General features: G+C 38.5%; 2 protein-coding genes across 3 annotated transcripts in view; one reads left to right on the plus strand and one right to left on the minus strand.

Moving 5' to 3' along the window:
- Positions 1 to 6,687: 6,687 nt before the first annotated feature.
- LOC306757088 (leucine-rich repeat-containing protein 3-like) lies at positions 6,688 to 7,527 on the plus strand (the record flags this gene model as incomplete). Its single annotated transcript, XM_079242051.1, has 1 exon — positions 6,688 to 7,527. One exon carries the CDS (start codon positions 6,688 to 6,690, stop codon positions 7,525 to 7,527), a length of 840 nt encoding a protein of 279 aa, XP_079098177.1.
- A 2,676-nt stretch (positions 7,528 to 10,203) lies between these two features.
- Positions 10,204 to 15,548, minus strand: part of col2a1b (collagen, type II, alpha 1b) — a 46,181-nt gene continuing 40,836 nt past the window's right edge. For both annotated transcript variants that reach the window (XM_079242306.1, XM_079242305.1), the window contains 6 exons: positions 15,373 to 15,426; positions 14,847 to 14,954; positions 13,517 to 13,805; positions 13,000 to 13,187; positions 12,441 to 12,683; positions 10,204 to 12,272 (listed from right to left, as the gene is read on the minus strand). In XM_079242306.1, coding sequence (XP_079098432.1) covers positions 12,126 to 12,272; positions 12,441 to 12,683; positions 13,000 to 13,187; positions 13,517 to 13,805; positions 14,847 to 14,954; positions 15,373 to 15,426 — 1,029 coding nt within the window. In that variant the 3' untranslated portion in view covers positions 10,204 to 12,125. The remainder of the gene's footprint in view (positions 12,273 to 12,440; positions 12,684 to 12,999; positions 13,188 to 13,516; positions 13,806 to 14,846; positions 14,955 to 15,372; positions 15,427 to 15,548) is intronic.

Genomic DNA, 15,548 nt, shown 5'->3' on the forward strand with positions numbered 1-15,548 from the left:
TCAGACCTGGCAAGTACCAGTTAGCCACAGTGTGGAAAAGGCAGGGGTCTCAGGAGAACACCTGCCCTGAGTCTGACTATCTAATGGGTTTGATACATAGCGACTGACAGCTTAGTTACAAGAAAAGTCTCACTGCGATTTTTTTTAAAATCTTCAAACTTCTTGCTTTATCAGGACTACTCACAAGAAAATGTGTTTTGGGATTTTTGCCAATTTTCTTTTATTTCCTTTCATGCTAGATAACGTACAAAGAATTGCTTTGCATGTACTCGTTTTCTTGAAAGAGATTTCTCATGCTGGTTTTCAGAATGTTGCCACCGCCTCCTTCTGTTTTTAACGTTGCATGCGGTTCATTCACTTTTTCCCTCTGAGGACTTGGCCAAACACAAACAGATGATACCAACTGCTTCTCTGCACTGCAGTCAGGTTTACCCGTGAGTTGACTCTGTCAACATCGTCACTGGCAAACTGCTCATAGGCATGTACATCCTGAAGAAGTGCTTCCTCTGAGATCATCCTAGACAGACAGTCCATAGTCACCTGTGTTCCCAGCTCCACCCCCCCCCCCCCCCCCCCCAACACTCACACACACACACACACACACACACACACACACACACACACACACACACACACACACACACACACACACACACACACACATTTCTCTTTTCCTTACTGCACATTGAACTTCTCACCTAGCATCATGCTTTTCACTCTCAGTTCAGAAACCAGAAATAAATAGACACTTTTGTTGGGTTGAGATTTTTATTTCTATCTCTGTGTGCTTTCTCATTAAGCTTTTTTTCCCCCATTTGTTTTTCCCTACAAAAAGCATCACCTATAAAACTCATCATGGAGATATCTTGTCAAGGACAGAACATTCACAAAAATTAATATATGAAATGGGACATAGAAACATAAAAAAAAATGCAGCAGTGTGCCATATATTTGTCAGGAGTGAAAATGTCAGGTTTTTGCAGGCTGATGGGAGCAGGACAGGCTGGGGAGGCAGAGGAGGCATACAAGGTGCCACAATGGCTGTCAGAATGATCCTTTCCCCCCCTGAGGGCTCTGTTATGAAGGAGCCAATATTGTCCCATGTGGTAGAAAATAAAAGCAAGATGGAGGATGATTGTTCTAAAAGTAAACCTCGTGGATAACATTTTCTGCAATGCTCTCATTTGTGCGTGTGCATTTCCACTGTCGTTATTTAGGTGAAAATTTTATGTAATGTGTATGAGACTCAAGGTTGCAGTGTGTCTTGCCTCTCCTGTGTTTCTGAATGAATAGATTTGCTTCTATGCCTGTCCAAGTCAATCTCCACGATTCACTTGATGTACAGTGGTTCTCTGTTCACTGTTACAAATGAGGTCTCTCACTCTGCTCGACCTCCAGTAACGAGCATGGACAAACCAGGAATGATTAGAGGAGGCACATCTTTCCTTTAACGTTGATGTCTTTTAGCTCTATCAGCCAGAATTGCAGTTTATCCAACAGTGACAGCTGCAAATAATCTTTTTTTTTTTTTTTTACAGAGTGACATCTATTGTGCATGCACAGCTTTGCAAGTGATGCTTGGCATTCAGAAAGTCAGCACTTGGTTTGTTGATTAAAAGCAAAACCAGAATTACATAAAGAGCTGCCAATCTATTAAAAAGAAGAAACTGAAATAACATTGACATGTTCTGAAATAATCATTCACAGTGTCAGAGTTTACAGCCTTTCTTGGTTTGGGAGATATTTAGTTGTCTCCGAGTCTCTCTAGTGTTGCATTTCAAGTTCTTTGTCATTTTTTCTGTTTAAGGTTAATCTTCAGATGAGACTGAAAAGCTGAGTGCTCTGCGGCAGGTCTACATGAAGGAAAATCTGTTCAGCCACCTCTCCCTGTGTTTGAAAAACACTCCCACATCATGATACTGCTGCCACCATGCATCATTGGTTGAGTGGCATCAAGTATGTCAGGAGTGCAGCCTGATATTCTCCACTTGTAACACTTTAAAATATCATGAATGGCAAGGCTAGTTTATTTGAATGCATTTTATGAACAAGACCATTAGATCAAGATTTTAATGCTGACTCACTGTGTTTAGTTCTGACTGGGAACAGAAAGTATAGATTTGACCATGATAACCTGAAAGAACCAGAAAATTCTGAATGTATTTTGGCACTAAAGCATTCGGTGCATTGTAAACTAACGGCAGGATTTGGAATTCAATTCTTTAACGAAAGGGAAACCAGTATAAAGATCTGTTCCACTTTTTTGGTTTTAGTGAGGACTCTAGCAGCAGCATCCTGGACTAACTGCAGCTGTCTGATAGACTTTTTAGGGAGACCTGCAAGGACAGTGTTGTAATAGTCAAGTCAACAAAAAATAAATGCATGTTAAAGTTTTTTAAAATGCTGTTGAGACATCCATCCTTCAATCCTTGATATATTTAAGTGATAAAAGCTGACTTAATAACTGTCTTATTGTGATTGCCATCTGAGTCCAGGACCCAGATTTCTGACTTAGAAGTTGATTTGTAACATCACTGTTTGAAGGTGAGTGCATACTTTTAATCTTTTGTCCTTGGCTCCAAAAACTATTTTCTTAGTTTTGTTTTTATTTAAATAAAGGAAATTCTGACACATCCAATCTTTGATTAGATCAATGCATTTGATCAGTGTTTGGATAGGCTATGGTCTACTTGTGAGATGGTTATTTGAATTTGTCTGTTATCAGCGTAACTATGGTAACATATTTTGTTGTTCATAATTTGAATGAGCAAGAGTATGAAGTCATTAACAGTGTTACCAACAAACTTATTACTCATACCATATCAGAAATCTAAATTTGGCCTTATCTCGCCAAGAGAAACAGATTTTGGGCATGTATAAGTCTTGTCACAGCTGTTAACATAATCTACCAAAAACCACTTTATCCCTGTTATTTATTTAGTCTCTGAAAGCTTTCCACCCTTATGTTTAGAATTTTCTTTTTCTTTTTTTTTTTTTTTTTATGTTCAGAATTTTCATCATCAGACCTCTTCAGAAACCAGACAAAATTGTAAATTTGCAGGAGTGGATCAGTCTGTCATGAGATCATGTGACCTGAAATGTTTTTCTTTACAGCTCCCCCTCTATAAGCACAGAGGGCTCTGCTTTGTGCTCCTTTTTCCTGTTTTCTTCAGTATCATTAGACTGCTAAGTTAGTTCTTTGCCTGTTGAGCAAACATACCAAAATGTGATATATGTTTTCATATATTTTAGCCAACCTTTATTCAAATTAATGGTAGTAAATGCCTGATGACGCTGTGTTATGTGACTGTGTCTTTATTTTGTTGTTTAGTAGAGGCTAAATGAGTCTATTGCATCTTGTTGACTACAGACCAAATTGAATGTAACTCCCTTAACATTTTAGAGACGCATCCTCCTGGACCCTATCATTTAATGGTAAAGAATCCTTTGAATAATTCCTAAATTCAAATTACTTCACAATTAGCTTGTTAAAGTGGTCTGCAGATATGCATCCAAAACAGGATGGAGACTGTTTTTGTGAGTGTCTTGGCCAGCGGTAAGTTACAGGTGTAGTGCCCCTTGTGTCCAAAAGTTACATGGTATCCCTTTAAAGTTGTGAACTTTCAGTGGTTGTTTTGATTTGATGCTTTACTGTTCAAATAATCACAGCACAGCTGGATTTTATATATAAAAGAAGTGGATATTAAATTAATACAATTTGAAGTGAATCAGACCAATGGATATAAATACAACATATATTTTTCATTTTTTAGTAAGGTGACAATCCACAATACCAAAACACTTTTCAAAACTTCCTTTAATAATGTTGCAAGTTTATGAAACCAGAGCCTCATTCTTCCAAAAAATGTTTTCCCTCAATTGATGTTTTTTGATAATGGTTGCTGCTATAATAAGAGCTCAGTCCAAAATCTCCCAACGATGTTAAGCTGTGAGGTCAGCCACACACTTATTCATCTAATCAGAGAGCACAATTCCATTTTGGATGAGGATAATCTCCCTGAACAACTTCGATTAATGACTCATACCTCTAAATGAGTATCCCCATTCTGTGTGGAGGTCAAATATTTTATGATTATGGTCAGCCTATAGCCTATTGGTTTTGCATCTGTCCTCATGTGAGTGGTGTGTACCTGTCTGTGGTTCTTTTCCCCTCTGGAATAATTATATTAACACTCTAATTATACATGAACATAATTAAATTAATAGCCTATGGAAGTAACCAGCATATTTTCAGAAAACAAAGATTGATGCCTGGGGCAGGAACAGGTGACGATACACACACCCCACGTGTTTGTTTGCGCCTCTAACACACACACACACACACACACACACACACACACACACACACACACACACACACACACACACACACGCCCTGTCTCTCTCCATCTCTTTCTCTCTCACACGCACATACAGACAGTGAGAGAGAAAGAGAGGTAGAAAGAGAGCGAGTTTTTCCCATATCTTTATTGCTATATCTGCCTCCACAGTGACAGGGCGATGGAGCCGTCTGCAGGTGACAAAACGCGAAGCGCAGCTGCTTCTCTTTACACGACATTTAAAAATACGAATCTGCCCTGAAGAAGAGATTTTTGTCCAGCCTGAACAAGCGAGAAGTTAGATATCTACAAACGGAGTGTGAAAAACCTCTCCTACTCCGCCATATGGATACAAACTTGTTAAGAAACCATTTTACAGGTAAGTGAGTTTCGTAAAAATAGGTTGTTCAGGTTTAGTTATATTATTTAGGCTCTTTAAAAAAAAAAAAAAAAAAAAAAAATAAAAAAATAAAAAAATGAAACTGCAAATAGCTAAAGTTAAAGTAATAGCACAATTTTTATTTTCAGAAACACGACAAAATATTTTTATTCGCCTTTAAAAGTTGAATGTATCCTAAAGAGCAACCGCACGCGCTCCGCCTACAACAAACAGAACAGGCTGTAATCCGGATGTCATAACCCTCTGATGGACCTGTGTGACCGGCTACACTTACATTCATTTCATTTCGCATCCACGAAATTTCACTGGAAACGTTTAGATCCCTGTACAGGACACCTGGGGTGGCATAATTTATTATTTAAAAAAAAAAAAAAAAAAAAAAAAAAAAAAACTTCACAAAAGAAAAATGGAAAATGCTTAAAATGCTAATACAAATTATAATAAATGCTGTATTTGCTTTGAGAGTCTTGCTCAATCTACCTCTTTCTACCTCGTCCTTATTCTTATTCATGCATCAGATGATTATTTAGTTAATTAGGGATTTGCATGCATCACCATTCAGTATGTTAATAACAGACATGAGTGATGCACAAATCCTCAACCACAGTTTAGAAGACACACAGGGCCACTTGACGGGTGTCACAGAGCTGTTACCCCGTCTCCTATAGGCATATCAGCTAAATCTAGGCCACTTTCTAGTCTACAGATGACATCTTAAGTGTATTCTGTCTATCAGGAGAGCAGACACACATGGCAGTTCTGATTTTGTTATGAAAACAGAAGGTGCTTGACATTTAAGAGGATAGTCTTCTAATCAAATTCAAGCAGTCTCTTGTGATTTCTGTCCTGGAACAAGAGCATCAAAAGGCCGTAGTTGTCTAAGGAAAACAAAAATGTCTTGGAAACACTTGATTTGATTGTCTGAGGAAACTGCAATGAGAGCATTTGCAGACACACAACTCATGTGAAACATGTGCCCCAATGGTGTTCTCACATCTAAAAAGTGTAGCCACACTGCTTTGTTCTTTGTGTTTGTTTTTAACTTTTGCCTTCTAACTGCAGGAGTAGGGAGCAGATGGCAACACCCAGACCACTGCTGGGTATTTTTTTAAGCTATGTCTTTTATTGACAATGTGAAACTCGGGCAAGATTGATGTTCTTGTCCCTAATAGTGTAACAGGCGATTCTTGGGCTATTGATCCCTCTTCTTTCTAGCTTCCATCTCTACAATGGACAGCATCCCTACCTCAGCCTTGGAACATTATTAAGGGGCTGTGGTATCATGGGAAAATAAATAGAGGAGTGTATGAGATGAATGTGTATTGATCAGCATCATGATGCCTTTCTTCTTGTCTTGAGTTTGGGTTGCTGGAAGAACACCATATAAGTGGGGATGGGGGGATTTGAGATAATCACCTATAATGATTTATGTCCTTCAGCTGAAGAAATGCAAAAAGGCTTTTAAACCTTATTAGACCACTTAAACGATCATCACTGCTGCTTAGACTGTGATTAAATTAGGAAATCACTGCAATAAAATATGTGTGTGCCTCTTCTTAAATTTCAATTTTACGATGAAGCATCACCAGATCTGAACTAGTTGTCATGCACGGTGCCTGAGATTAAGTGTTTTTCCTGCACAGAAATCATCCTATGTTTTTTATACACAATGGTTGGTTCATACAGGTGGGTTTTTATTGGATAACCTTTTAAATTCATGTTGTGTCTTCAGCCACTAAGCACTTTTCTTCTTTCTTTTCTCAAAACATTCTTATTCTCCTTGTTCATTTTGATTGAAGGTTTAGTGATGCAGTCATGTTTTCCAGACTGACCCCCTTTTTCTCAATCTGTCAGATTCCTCTGGTGCAACTGTGTGAGTCTGACTGGGACCTGATGTTCGTCAGGGGGCTATGGTGAGGAAATGTACACAGGTTGGTGTCAGGAGAGATGTGCCACCATCAGTGGAGAGAAAAAGGAAGGTGTAGAAGTAAAGGACAGGACCTTTACTCATGGCTGTGTGTCTCACTCTTGTTCTCCACTCTGTGGGGTCAAGCAACTCCTCAGTGCCCAGATGGCTGCCATTGTGCCTGGGACACGGCTACTGTACTGTGCTCGGATGCAGGCCTGCGGGAGATCCCAGAGGGGATCCCGCCAGAAACTGTTTCCCTCCACCTGGAACGCAACTACATCCGCAGTATCCCTGAGAGTACCTTCAGCCACCTGGTTCACCTGCGGGACCTGTATCTGTCCCACAACCGCATCGACTCACTTGCCACAGGGGCACTGCGGCATCTGGGACCTGAGCTGCGCCTGCTGGACCTCTCACATAACCAACTGAGGCAGGCCAGCAGGGAGGAGTTTGGATCCACTCGTGCAAAGACACGCCTCTATCACAACCCCTGGCACTGTGACTGCGCCCTCCAGGAACTGATGGAAACACTGAACCTGGAGCCTGAGACGGTGAACGGGATCATCTGTGAGAGTTCTGTGAGGGGGGTGGGCGAGGGGAGCAGGTGGGAAGACCCAGGGTCACAGGGGGAGCACGTAGGTCAGCCACTAGTCAAACTGTTGGATTCTGGGGTAAACTTTTGCAGCATGCAGAGTAAGACCACCGATGTAGCTATGCTCGTGACCATGTTTGTGTGGTTCTTCATGGTCATTGTCTATGTTGTGTACTATGTTAGGCAGAACCAAGCTGAGACCCGCAGACATTTGGAGTACCTGAAGAGCTTGCCAAGCCCACGCAAGACTCCAATAGAGACAGATACCCTGAGCACTGGTTTCTGAACTCAGCTCTGCTTTAAATGGAATAATCAAATGCCATCTTTATCGAAAGCAACTGTGTTGTGAGGAGTTACTGGAGGAGGAGGATGCAGACACAGAGAAAAATAACCCTTTACAGCTATTTGATTACTAAATTTCTTTACATAGATTTTTTTCTAAAATCTTTTTTATTAAAATGTTCACAGTTTTATTGAGCAATATAAGGTGCTTGTCATACAATTTTCACTGAGAGTTAAAAAGAAAGTGAAGCATAAGTGATGATAAAAGAAGAACATATGAAGAAAGACAATTATTTAAACTTAAAATTTTACCTTCTGTCTCTTTTTGTAATCCCTCTTTCCTTTTCTCACCATCCCTTATACTGTGCTCTTTTATCTTTCATTAAGCTCTAATTAGGAGACTTTGACCAGTTGACCCTTAATGAACACTTGAAAAGCACTAATCAGTCGGAGTGTGTCTGTCAGGTGTGCAAACTGAAATGTGTGTCCTCTTCTAATTGCTTGTTTCAATCGTGTGTGTATGCATGCGGTCACATGCTGGTATTTCTGTCCATTTTCACTTTAATAATGATGATTATTTGCGGATGCTGTTTAATCCTTTTACATTATGCAGACATTACTCCAGTTGTTTTGGTGCCAGTAGAGAGCTAGTGATCTAATTTTACTCTCAGAGAGCCATTAGAGCCGAAGGTGAGCAATTTAGTCTCCAAGCTGCAGCAATAAGCTCAGAAGCATTGGACAGTCGTATGTACATAAATGCTGGTGCATTTAAGCGATTGTTAGAGATATTTCTGCTCAATTTAGGGTTGGATTCTCTGTGTTGCCATTTATCCTGCTGCTTTTTTGGTCCTAGAATTTTCCTCTTTGCCGCTATCATAATAGCTTCTGTTTTTCAAGCCACTGTGAAAATAAGCAACTCATTTCATGGAATAATGATGAATGAAATCATTTTCTGCAGGAGAGCACGTAATGTGTGCAATCTTCAAATGAATGTGGGTCCCTATGTGTGTACTGTAGGTGCTCTGTATATCCGCCCAACAAAACCTTGACTGGATTAACAGCTACATTTTTCTAATCATATTTACTGTGAAGCATCATCTGTGGGGATATTTATGGAATAATTAAATAAGAAGACTTGTTAGTTTTCACTTTTACATTAAAAACTGTATAAGGCTTCTTCTCATTTCCTAGGCAACACCCTTTAAACTTATATTTAGGACCATGTTTCCCAACAGGGTTTGAGGAAAAATTAAGAAAAATCTGTTAATAAATATCATCATGTTAGTCTTTTAATATTCCTCCTCATTTTCGTCTGCCGCCAATGAGTTACTGGATCAATTTAGGTGCGAGTAGAGCTGTTAGAATGATGTTATTGTAGACGATTTCATCACATTTACAAGGTGGCAGTAGCTCAGGAGGTATAGGAGGTTGTCCAATGATCAGAAGGTTGGCAGTTTGAATCCTGCACCCCCAGTCAATCTGTTGTTGTGTGTGTCCCTGGGCAAGATGCTTCCCCCTCTTTTTCTCTCAGTCTGCCCCAGCTCCACATGAAGCTCACCATCACTGAGTATGAATGAGGAGTGCATGAATGATGGATTGAGTGTAAAGTGAAAAGTGATATATAAATCTAGTTTACTGTTACAAATAAACAAATCCTATCATTTTTGTTTATTATACAACCTTTTTAAATAAATGTTTTACTTTTTTTTTGCTAATCAATCAGACTTTAAATACAATTTGTGAGATAAAGAGAGGGTACAATTAGATCTGATGTAGATCAGGGTTATAGTGACTGTTTACAGGCTTCTTGGTCAGCAATGACTGGTTGTCAGAAATTTGGAACTTTCCAACTTAACTGTGGAGGTCTCGTCTGTTTTATTGTCTGATTCAAGTTTCAAGTCATAAAAAGGAATTCATCTAGAATTACAAAGCTCATGGCCTCAGTGTGTCTTTAACGTGATTTAAGTGTATAAACCCTTGTGTGTTTATGATATATGATAAAATATAACTGTATTCCATTTTTATCTGACAATTGGTTAGTGAAAAAAGCTGAAACATTGCTTGGAATAGGTCAACTCTGTGTTCTTTCATGTGCTAAATGTGGTGCGTGTTCCTTGTCATTTTCAGAGAGACTGTGGTCTGTACTGTTCTCATTCTGTGAAATAGAATCAGTTGATATTGTTACTGTCCATGTTGATGAACCACAGGCTAAAAGAATATGATGTGCATATTTCTGTGATTTTAAAGACAAAACAATGTATAAACTGTTGGCCTAAATTTTTATGTCCTGAGTTTTTTCTATTTGTCATGAATCATGCATCATGTATATGTGTGTGTCACACAGCTCAGTTTCTTCAAACATACCCAATTATTTGATATGGAGTCAAATTTAGCTGAGCAACACTGACCATACCAAACTCAAAAAAGCAAGCATGTCTGTTGTCGTCTTTTTTCCTCACTGTGGCCTTTTTATTGATGTGTTTCTGTCCCAGGGATTTATTTACTTTCTTTGTTTAGCGAAAATGATTCAAACAAGTTTAAGTCATAAACAGAAACCAATACATTAAATAATAAGCAATCAGTACACTAATAAAAAAAACAAACAAACAACAAAAAAAACCCCAGTACATATATAAAAAAAAACAAACAAAAGAAACATTGCTCTAGTATGTTCATAGAAATGCTTAAAGTTTTATTTCTACTGCAGGTTGAAAATGGTAACAAGATGAATGGAAGCAATAGAAATACAGAAAGACATTATCAATTCACAGAGTGAGCTGATTATGGTCGGCAGTCTTTTAATTTCGTCTTTACCATGCATTAACACAGGAGAAAATGATGGGAAATATATTTTACATATGCAGGTACACTGTGTACATTCTACTGGATGTGTTTACTTTTTCATTCAGTAATGAAGATCAAAACACAATCAATCCATCCATGTTTCCTCTGTCTTTGATTGAAAATCTGAGTTAAACATTAAGTAGAAGCAGGGCACAGAAAAAATGTTTAGGTGTCACTTTTATTATTTTTTTTTAGAAAGACAAAATCCCACTGCCCCAGATAGTCAAACATTGGGGGAAGACAAAACAGTACATAAATAAGAAGCAACATCAGCCTGTTACTTGGTTCTGGTTTTTATTTCCAATTTACATTAATTAAAAAGTAACAAAAACATTTCAAGATCAAAATAATATAATAATGCTATTATTATTAATAATAATACTATTATTAATAATATATAATATACACAACCTCACATAAATGAACCCTCTGCACTGGCTGTGGAACTGTAGCATCAGACAGACACACCTGAAATCACTGCGCTGTGTGTGAAGACTGAGGCAGAGGGTATACGCTGTGTGAGGGAGGGTAGTGTGGAAGGGGGGGACAGTCGCGGTAGGGGTTTAGGGTCACAGCAAATGGGGAGTGGGCAGCAGACTGGGCTTACATGACCAAACATGATGGTATTAACACTTTAAAATCTGAACTTTTTACACAAACATTGGGGAGGGGGGGCAGCTGTCATTTGATGTGTGGGGATTCCTTTTCTCTTTTGTTTTGTATGTGTGTGAGGTAGCTTTGAAATACCAAAAGAAATGTTCAGAAAATTAAAGGAAGGTATATTTGTTCATAATAGCCTTGATTGTGAAATTTACTCCTGGCCATATTTCTTATTTTTGAAGCAGGAGGGGGTGAAGTGGGGACATACATCACCCTGAAATCCAAAGTCCCAGGATAAAATGCTTATTCCGAGAAACTACATATATATATATGTATACACACATATACATATATATATATACATATATACAAGTCACTACATGTGAGTATCTGGTTGTTTAAAAAATACAAGCTGTTTTACAACATAGCACCATTGACTTTATTATAATACACAGTAATTTTCGATACACACTGTGGCAGTAGAAATAGGAACACCTGCATTCTACAGTATGTAGCTACATTTTTGGTTTCAAAGATATGTTTTTTTTTTAGTGGACATGATACTGGAGCAATGGGACAATAAGGAAGGAGGAATAAGAGGAAGTAAAAAGGAAAATGGTGGATGAGTTCTTTGTTTCTTTTAAATATGTGTATTTGGGCCTTTTATTACTTTGCAAAACCCAGTCCTACCACACCTGGGACCCAAACCTAAACAATAAATAAATAAAATCCAAACACTGTTTTCTCTCTCGTTCCCTGGTATGTTCCTGTACTCTCCTCATACTTCCTCCTTTTTGTTCACAGATACGGTGTCGGTAGGGGGATTGTGATTCACAAAGATTGAAGAAAGGGGTTTTTAGGGAAAGGAGGGTGTGCATGATGGGAGGAAGAGCTGACTGGAGGCAATGATGGATGAATCACAAATGACAGTTGCTGGTGCCATTCAGTGCAGATATCCTACAAAGTTCGACTTGGAAAAGCACTTTTTATTTAGAAAAAAAAGTCCCATTTAAAAAAGAAAAAAAAAAAAAAAGAAAAGTGTCTTGATTTTTCTTTTTCTCTTCTCTATTTTCTGAAGAGTGCTCCTGTTTCATTTAGTATTTTTTCTTTTTTTCAAATTTCCACTTCTTCTCTATCTTCTTTGTAATCCCTCTTTCTTTACAAAAAGCACACTGGCCCGACGTCAACTCCAAACTCCTGCTCTACTCCACCGATGTCCATGGGAGCAATGTCCACAATGGGCAGACGAGAGGTCTTCTGCGACCTGTATTCGATCACTGTCTTGCCCCACTGTCCTGTGTGTTTCTGTGTCGAGGGAAATAACACAACAGAAGATAAATGACCCACGACTTCACCAAAACAGGATAGAATGAGACCATGTGATGAGTATATGCCAGACTAAACAGATGGGTTAAATGCCTTTTTATTTTAAAGTTACATTTACAAATGAGTCAATTAATTCTGCAGCCTTACCGTGCAGCCGTCTTCCATGACACTGTAAGTGAAGCGGCTGTTACCCTCGGCTCTGATCTCCACGTCATTGGAGCCCTGGAGCAGCACGGCCTTCTTCAGGTTGCCTGTTGAAGCATCCAAGTAGGCCACGCTGTTCTTACAGTGGTAGGTGAGGTTTTGAGAGGCCTCAGTGGACAGCAGTCTCAGGAAAGTCATCTGAATGGCAGCAGTGTTGGGCGCTAGGCTGTCGTCACCATAGCTGAACTGCATCGGACAGATAGTGTCAGAATAACAATGATCTTTTGAATTGGCTTTGAAAATACAACATTCACAATGTGTTGTTTAAATTAATTTCAATGTATCCTTTTCTGCGCTCCAAACAGGCGTGACAAAAAGTCAGATTTCTGATCTCACTGTCAAAATAAAATCCATTGATTTATATCTTTTTTGTCATAAGCCCTGCTTGCACAGAAGGCAAAACAACAAGCTTTGCAATTAAGATATAAATGCAAATATCAAGAGCAAATCAAGATTCATTATTCCTGTGGTGCTGTCATGTAAAACAGGAAGTATTACTTACGTGGAATCCTCCATTCATTGTCTCTCCGAACCAGACGTGTTTACGGTCCCTGCTCTTGCTGGACCACCAGTTCTTGCGTGGTATGCTAGTAGGTTTAGGGTACACGCAGGACTCCCCTGTCTCCATGTTGCAGAAGACCTTGATTGCATCTACTGTGCAGCCTTGATTCGGATCAATCCAGTACTCACCTACAGACAGAAAAAAGTGATATAACATAAACATCAGTCTCCAAGTGGAGATCACTGGTTCACATCAAGCTCTTTCTCCCTGGCAGCCCAAAGAGCTGCTAATCTGGGAAATGTTTTGCATATTGTTTCATCATACTGTGTCATTCTAAGATGTTATGACAAAATGGAAAAAAACAACAACTTCAAATCTACTTAAAACTAAACACTTTGTCACAGCACAAATGAGATTTGTCTCAAGTCCTTACTTTGCCAAACTGAGCTCCTAGCCTACCCACTATCTACTTCATTATTTGACCCCAATTCAACCAATTCCTCTCGGTGTCACTCACCGCTCTTCCAGTCGGGATGGCAAAGCTTCAGATCTCTGCAGGTGCGTGCGGGATTCTTCTTGGATCCCTCTGGGCTGCGGATGTTCTCAATCTGATTGTTGAGAGATTTGAGTGTGGCGTCCACCTCTGCATCATGCTGACGGAGATTTCCGGCAGCCTGGTCAGCCCTCATGTACCTGAGAGGATCTGGGGATTTCTCAGTCTGACCCAGACCAGCAAAAGCAGACATGTCGATGCCTGGGCCAGGGGGACCTGGAGGACCAGGGGGTCCGGGATTTCCAGGAGGACCCTGAGAGACAAAAGAGAGAGATGGAAATGTTGCTTCTGAAAATCTTGTATTTTTTTGTGCAAAGTGCTTTTATTTCCCAAGTTTTTTTCTGATTCTCTGAGACTAGATACAAGTCCCACCTCATCTCCTACTATTGGTTAAAAAAATGTTCAGCAGTCAGTGCTTTAATCTCTTTTGTTCCTGGTAAGATTGAACTCATAGTGTCAATATTGCCAAAATGTTATTAAACTGCTTTAATACTCTCGATTTGTTCCTTTCTGTTTGAAACAGTTCAAACGTAACAATTTTTTAATGCATTTGTTACATAAACTTTGTGATACCTCTTTAATGCCAAGTTAAATACCATAGCTTAAATAAGCAAAATAATTCATAATTAAACTGGATCTGAAGACGTCTAAATCTAGTGATTGTCGTGTGTTTATATGAAAATGCATGTAATTTGTAAAACTAAACTGTACTATCCTGAAATTAAGTCACTATATAACTAAAACTCACTCTAAATTTAGACATATCTAATACCATTTTTTTTTACTTATCAATTCTTCTTCATGGTGTTTATTTTCTCTGATAATAATTTAAACTGAGAAGGTTATTCTCAGTCCAATATTGCATATGATTTGAAAGTATTACATGATATACGGTACTACATCGGGGTGGAAAGGAAAACTGGATATTAAGGTGACTTAGCCAGGTCAAAAGTCCATTTAATATGTAATTATTAGTTTGCATAGTGAAACTACATCTTTAAAAGCAGACTCTGTGCTGGTTAAGCTATTAAAATGTGTGAATCTTACAAAGTCATGCTTTTACTGTCTCAAAGTCAGGCAAGAATTATCTTATAGTTCTGGGCATTTTTTTAAATTCCTTCCAAACACGATAGAAAATAAGCATGTAACTTAAATACATGGTTTTGTTAAATGGTCTGATGAAAATGTATATGCTAAACCACGCTTTAACAAACTAAACGTTTTTTCTAGCCTGTTAAAAAAAAATCAGAGGGAGATAAAAAGACAAACAGGCAAAGTTATCAAAGCTACTCACAGCTGGGCCTGTCTCTCCAGAGCGACCACGAGGTCCAGGAGGCCCAATGGGTCCTGGCAGACCATTCGCACCATCCTTTCCAGCAGGGCCAACTGGGCCAGGTAGTCCCTACAGATGGAGATGTTGGATGAGATTAAATAATCCTTATTAATCCTAGAGCAGCAAAGAGGATAGCACGACAACAAAACAAGTAACAAATTAAACATTATTAGAAACCAAACATCCAGTCAAAAGCCTTTGTTGTCTTTGTGTAATAATTAAACAATATGCAGTAAAACATCTCTTAATATTTTAAAAACTAAATATCAATACTTTAAAACAATATAATAGCCCAAAAAGTATAAAACTAAAATAACATATAAAATACAATTTAAATGAATTGTAAATATAAATAAGTCAATATTTATTGAGTTTATATGTAAATTACTTTAACGATGCATGTAAAAACCAAAACAAATGAGAAAAAAAAACCCAAAACAATGGTTTGCTTTTAATTGCAGCTGAGATTTTTGGTAGTTGTACTCACTCTTTGTCCAGAAGGTCCAGCAGGTCCGGTAGCGCCCTGATCTCCAGCTTGACCCTAATGCAAAAACAAACAAACAAACAAAAAAACAGAACAAAAAAAAAACCAAAACAAAACACAGCAATCATAAGACAATTAAATGCATTACACTGAACCTATGAAACAATAAAGTGGATAAA

Source organism: Telmatherina bonti, assembly GCF_933228915.1.
Source record: "Telmatherina bonti genome assembly, chromosome: 6".
Classification (NCBI taxonomy): Eukaryota; Metazoa; Chordata; class Actinopteri; order Atheriniformes; family Telmatherinidae; genus Telmatherina; species Telmatherina bonti.